This window comes from Lampris incognitus, chromosome 17 (genome assembly GCF_029633865.1).
Source record: "Lampris incognitus isolate fLamInc1 chromosome 17, fLamInc1.hap2, whole genome shotgun sequence".
NCBI classification, from domain to species: domain Eukaryota; kingdom Metazoa; phylum Chordata; class Actinopteri; order Lampriformes; family Lampridae; genus Lampris; species Lampris incognitus.
In genome coordinates this window covers 28,041,916-28,048,808 of record NC_079227.1, presented here as the reverse complement: position 1 = coordinate 28,048,808, position 6,893 = coordinate 28,041,916, and the positions used below count along the sequence as shown (strand labels likewise).

Sequence of the window (6,893 nt, the reverse complement as noted above, 5' to 3'; positions counted from 1 at the left end):
GTAACTTCTGTGAGATTGATGGTTTGTATCCAAAGTCGTGTGTTAGATGTATGTGAGGTCACTGAGTCCACTGAGCAAGGCAATAACCAGAGTCAACTACCTGAGTCCAGTTAACATATAGCCAAAATTCACAGCTATGCTAAAAGTAATGCGTCTACTGTAGAGAGAGAGAGAGAGGGAGAGAGAGAGAGAGAGAGAGAGAGAGAGAAAAGTTGCGGTAGATGGAGAATCTTTTCACTCGCTGTGACCGACTTTACTGTTTTTTTCCCCTAATTCGCCAAAAATAACACGTTGAAGTATATACCAGCTATGTAAATACAAAGTCTTTAGGGCCGTTCCTATGATAAAGCAATGCGGAGGCTGATGGATGGTGTACTGCTCGGGCCTACTTGTGAGTTCATGTACAATGGGACATACAATAGGTTTACACAATGACAGACATACACTGCGTTGGGTAAAAAAAAATGCATAGGTCTTAATGCCATTTATTCACATCACATTGACATGTTGTTTGTATATGAACAAAGAGGCATCATATAGCCTATAATCCAAAATGGCTTCATGGTTGACTGGTTGCAGTGGCGAGCCGCGCGCTGGGGGCTTTATTAGCATAGCACCGAGCTATGTCGAGAACTAATCTACAAGAAGGAGTCGCCGGGTTGATGAATATGACATCTGACCATAAACGATGGTGATTTTATTGCTTGGGAATAGCGTGATTCTCCGAGAATGGATAATGACGCTGTTGGGTTTGATTTAGTTGATTTGTCGGAGGGGGCTGATTAAGTTATTAGGCCTTGCTTTATTTCATGCTTTTTTGGTTCATTACAGCAATCACAAAGGCTGTGGAAATGTCCCACATCAGGTGTCATAGCAAATCACCGTTTGGCACGCTCGCCGTTTGTATTAGTTGCTTATTTGTCTTTGTTAATGAGTTGGCTGATAATCCACGACCTCACGTTGGGGGAAAATTAAACAGTCTTTGATCAGTTTTAAGGATACCGCTGCTGTTTGTAATACAAACGTAATGAGCGTTGGAAGTCGCCATTTGAGATTAAATAGATAAGTCTGACGCGCGCGCGCGCAGGCACACGCGCGCAGACTCTCTCACACGCCCTATGACACGTTTCCTGGGACTTGACGATGGACTGCCACACAGCTTGCAGGACCCTTTGTCGAGGAAAACCCCTTATTATGATGAAGGGACCACGTCCACCGACAAAAGGTCGACTATTAAATAAAAAACAATGCACTTGGAGGCTTTTTGTGACAGTTCAATAAACGTGTGGAAATCCGTCTGGCCAAAGTTACAACAAGAACAAAAAACAAAAACAACAACAGGCCTTTTCATATTTTCCTGTCGTTTACTCAAAAGTTTTTTGTAAGAAAAAAAAAGACAAAAAAAATCACAGGCCGTTCAGTATAAAACCAAAAGCCTGCACAAGTCAAAACGAAGAGAGGAACGCGACGAGAGCTGCATTTACCCAACGAACACGACCCGAGGCCCTCGGCGTCGTGGACGACATGTTCAGCCTGCGTATTTATTTCTAACACCGCAATAAATACAAACACAAAAGCGTCCCGTGACACCGCAGGTTAGAGAGCTGACGTGAGGAGGAGGAATGGGCTGTCAGTATTAGTGGACACCTCCCTTAAGACTCACGCGGAGCATATGAAAAATAACACGTCTCGCAACATTCTCGTGGTCTCTAATCGGCACATCAAAATATATATATATATATATATATACATATATATATATATATATAAAATAAATATATTCGCTGGTTGCCTTCATCACATATCATCTTAATCGCTGATGGGCCGAAACGTAAACAAAGCCGGTTAACTTTTACATGTAAAATAAAAATTCACACTTGAGGCTGAAAGTTACATTAGAATTATTTTTTATTTTAGTCACGCTTGGAGCTATCGCAAATAAATACATCGAGCCCACGTGGATCCCTTCCTGCATCAAGTATATATATATATATATATATATATATATATATATATATATATATATATATATATATATATATATACTCGTTGGGTCTAAATCTTTATAAATGTTATGTATGCCTCATATTCGTCTCTACTGATAGCCTAACGCTGATGCTGTGGTGAGTCTCTGTCCGTACAAGGCATATGGGGAATAATATGCACCTGTGGCTGCAGGCACCGGCACCGGCGCCCCCGGGGTGGGCAGGGGGCTCTTTGAATAGGGGTGATAGCGACTGCTCAGTCCGAGCGGGTGGTGCGGGTTTCGGAGGGCCAGTGTGCCGGGGGTACCCGGTGCGCCGCCGGGTGGCATGTGCATGTGACAGGCCATGGCGGCGGCGGCGGCGGCGGCGTTGGCCAGCGAGGACGACCCGGGGTATCCCGACATCAGCTTGTCGGAGCCCGCGAAGGCCGTGTGAGTCCGCAGGTGGCTGAGGAGCTCCTCGGAGGAGGAGAAGCGCTTGTCGCACGGTCCGTTCGCCGACACCCAGTTGCAAACGTGCGGCAGGGGGTCGTTGGGCAGCATGAAGCCGTAGGGGTACAACGGGTGCCCGGTGAAAGACGGGGCGGAGGAGTGCACGCTGTGTAAAGGGTGCGCGGGGTACATGAGCGGATATCCGGATTTCAACGCCGAAGCCGCCGCGGCGGCCGCGGCAGAGTCATGTGCGCAGTTTGCGCTGGACGCGCCGGACAAATGGCTGGCGCAGTGGTAACTCAGACAGTAGGGGTCTCGGCACAGGCTGGCCGACATTAGAGACGGAGGCGACGCTCCTGCTAAGGGACTCGTCCCGGCCTTGCTGCATCCGAGGGAACTAGCAGCAGCAAACTGGGCGCTTAAAAGCTGGCTGCCCGACTTGGTGGGGTCCAGGGTCATCCCGTGGGGAAGAAAGGGCTGGGGGTAACCCGCGTACGCGCCTGCTAAACTTCCAGGGTATGTCATGCCGGCGGGCGGTAAGGGGAACACCGTGTGGCCGGGTTTGTACGGCGAAACAGGCGCCACCAGTCCAGACCCGAGAACAGAGGACGAGGAGGTGACGGATGTCGAGTCTGATGATGTGACAGTCTTGGATCCAGACGTATTCTCCTGGTGCTGGTTTACGTCGGAGTTAATCCCACTTATCCTGTGGCTACCACCGTTCTCTGACGCGCCGTTTTTATTGCCATCGGGCTCCTTCTTGTCCTCCTTGTCTCCCGCTTTGCCCTCCGACGGCAGTGGAGAAACGGAGGAGCAGGAGCTCGGGCTGCCTGTCCTTGGAGTGAACGGCTGGCAGGTGGCGCTAGGCACCCGGAAACTGGTTTTATCTCCACTCAGACTGCTCGACGAGTCCTTCTTGTCGGACGATTTGGAGTAAGGCTTGAAGCTGGATTTATCTTCTGCTCCGATGTCGCTCATTTTCAGCGGTCCGGATTTAGTCTCCTTGTCACTAGATCCATTTGAGGTGACGGACGACAGTTTGGAGGAAGACGGCGGGTCCGGCTTGCCAATCTGCGAGCACGTTTGAGCCAAAAGAGCCAAGGGACTTTTCTTAGCATCCAGCTGTAAAATAAGACAACACCGTTAATATGACACACTGCGCACTTCACTTCCTCGCTGTGCAGAACCCCACATCAAGTAATAACCGGGAATGGTCACAAAGCTTTGCGCGTTACGCACGAGGTTTTAACGCATTGCGCATAAACTTGTCCGAGAGGACACTACTCGCAGGCTGCGATAAGAGAAAGCACACAAACAAGACGACCCCCCCCCCACCACCACCGTGTACTTCAAACGTGGAATAGTACATGCACACTTTCACCCACACGACCCCACCGATGTTACTTCGGGACATATTTTCGCCAAAAACTGTCCCGATAGCTTACCTCAATGGGGCTGATAGGGGTGGACGGTAAAGGCTGGAGGTACTCCGGGTGTAAAATGTGTCCTGCCCGTGCCGTGAGCATTTTCAAAATCTTTATGGGGAGACGGTTGGCTTGCCGTAAAGGATCTGACGGAGAAACGGAGTGAAGGAAAAAAAGCTCGTGGGTTTTCACTGCGCCCTTCTCCCCCGAAGTGTTGCTCTCCCAGGCTGGATTGGTGCTACTTGTAAGGACAGACACCGTGGGCGATGTGATCATGACCCAATTCTCATTGAAATGGTCGAAAAATACATGTGCGTGTGTGTGTGTGTGTGTGTTTGTGTGTGTGTGTGTGTGTGTGTGTGTGTGTGTTACGGGAAACAAAAAAGAGTCAACGTGTCATCGATGAAGCCGTGCCAAAAGCAAAGCCACCCAAAAAACAAAAAAAAGAAAAAGAAAAAAAAAGAAGAAGAAGAAAAAAAAGCTTTGTTAAATCCTTACGAGAGGCGACCAAGGTCCAAGCAAAATCCGTACATATCACAGCAGCGACGGCGGGCTCCTCATCCTCGGCGTGTGTTTCCTCTCCCGGTCGGTGCGGCGGTGGGTCCGAGCGCGCTTCCTCCGTCTACGTGGGCTGTGGCGGAATAAACGCACGTCTCCTCCCTCCGAGCATCCGAATCTGTCCCCAGATTAAAGTCTTTGCCGCCTTCCAATCAAACGAGACCTGGAGTGATTGGAGGGTCAAGGGAATGTGACGTTACAGCCTTCGCTCAGACGGGCGAATATTTCAACCCACCCCCGTATTGCGCCTTCGCATAAATTAAAGCTTTTTGCGCATGCGCGACGCTGGCGGTCTACGCCGCGGCGGCTATGAGGAGGATGTGATGAGTGCGTGTTACATTGAGCAACTCAGCTAACTAAAGGGATCAAGATGCCGCTCTCTGTGGATAGTTTCGCTCCTTGACAAAGTGATGAACAGCCTATGGCTTGTGATACTTTTGACCCGGCAAACACAAGATAAATGGCGGCTATGTCAACTCGAAATTGATTTGCATCCCGCCCATTCGGTATTTGGTTGGAGGGAATATATATATATATATATATATATATTTGATCTTCTTCTTCAGGTCTTCATCGCTTCAGTTGTCTATAACGTTACAATTCATGCCAGCCAGGGCCAAGTTGTCAGCTGTTTGCGGGTTTTCCTGAAAATCAGATCTCAGGTCAACAACATGTAAGGGAAAGCCAGGGAAAACGTGCCATTGGATATGTTTCTCCCCCCCCCCCGTCTCCCTCTCAAAACGTCAGATTTCACCAGCGCACCCCCTGTTTGCACCGTCCACTAAAACCCACTCCACCGCCAGCAAACACAACCTAAAAACACATTTGCACCCGGCGTCTGTCACACTCAAATTAAAAATAACATCTTTTTTGGGCCCCCAAAATGACATGGAGAGGAGAAGGGAAAAAAACCCATTCACATATTGTTCCCACATCTATCCCGCCTCAAATAGGCCCACTTATCTTATTACTAAATAACCTATAAATGTCTTGCTGATCAGGCAAAAGTTAAACACATGCAAGTGTTTTTGATTGATAACGGGGTTGCTGGTTCCGGCAGCGCCTGTCAGGCTCTGACACAGCCTGTGAGTTATTAGGCCAGAGAAGGGCCACCATAAATTTCAAACGTCAGGCAAAAACTCCTTTATTGTGCACGTGATGGATGGCCCGTTGCACCAGACACCAAATACTCGGTATTATCTTTAAATGGCTTCACATCTACCACCCCCCCTCCCCGCCTTGGCCATAATTTATGACGTTTAAGTAGAAAAGTTATACAGGGCCTATCCGTTTTTCTCACAATAAAATGTTTAGAAACCACCTCCTCCAAGCGTGTAAATGTAATGATCTACATCATGTTGCTCCTCTTGCTGGCAGATTAGTTTACAGTGTCGTTTTCTGTTTTCCAAGCCTGCTCTTGTTGTTGTTGTTGTTGTTGTTTTTGTTTTTCTTCATATTCCCACCTACAATTTGTAATTTTCCAGACTTGTTTTGCACCATGATGTCTAGATCTCACTGACCGTGATCAGGGACAACAATATATATGCATAACGTCTGCAGGTATGAACGTACATTGTGTACACTGGGATTATTTTGAGAATATATTTCCTGTACTGGGTTTTTGAGTGAGGCATATTTTGATGACACCCGTCAAGTTTCATGTGAAAGTGTTCCTTGAATTCATTACGATGTGCCCCAACTCGGAGACCGCGTGGCTAAAGTGAGGTGGAGGTGTGAGAAAATGTCATTTGGTAGAGCAGGGCGCAGACCCTTGGCTCCTTCGTCGGCGTGAAACACCTTGGCAATTAATGCGATTGAAAATGAGAGATGATTTTGATCAAATCCACCAATGGCAGGACCTGCTATAATCACGCCCACATTCATGTATTGTACATGACCCTGCAGACATTTAGTGGTGCAGAATGTAATCCAGGTTTACAGTCTAATTGTTAATCTTCATTTGAGATCGGTGGGCTCCTAATGTTTTAATTAGCACAAGTTAGAAAATAATGCATGCATACAGCAATGTTGCATTACTGTATGCTCAGCTGTATTCAGTTCTATGAATATGTGATTTACATGAAAATTTAATTTGGCATTAGGTTTTGAATGGCTTTTGTCACTTTTGTTTTGTTTTATTCTTTTATATGACAGCTGCGTTACTGATACAGAAGACAGGACTTCCAACAGACTGAAAATATCATTTTAAAATCTCTTTATCTTTCTAGACACTTGCAGGATTGAGACATGTAGTCAGACTGAGGATGACTAGTCTAACCAGCCTGCTATCACAATGCAAACCATCAGCAATAAGCGAGCATGATGAAGGGTTCATCATACAAACTATCCAATAACAACAACAACAAAGAAATAGGGGTCCCCTAGGCTTCCCAGAATGACCTGATCGATAATTTTGGGATTGTTTTGTTCGGCTATAGTGGAATATACTAGAAAAAAAGGCAAAACCTTCAGACAAGGCTGGAAAATCCAGCACG

The 6,893-nt window shown here is 47.1% G+C and overlaps 1 protein-coding gene across 1 annotated transcript; it reads right to left on the bottom strand.

Annotated features, from left to right (window-relative positions):
• Nucleotides 1-1,995: 1,995 nt before the first annotated feature.
• LOC130127713 (zinc finger protein 503-like) lies at nt 1,996-4,548 on the bottom strand. The gene is made up of 2 exons (XM_056297431.1): nt 3,862-4,548; nt 1,996-3,538 (listed from the first exon to the last, which is right to left on the bottom strand). Exons 1-2 carry the CDS (start codon nt 4,114-4,116, stop codon nt 2,096-2,098), a joined length of 1,698 nt encoding a protein of 565 aa, XP_056153406.1. The 5' UTR covers nt 4,117-4,548; the 3' UTR covers nt 1,996-2,095.
• Between the last annotated feature and the right edge of the window lie 2,345 nt (nt 4,549-6,893).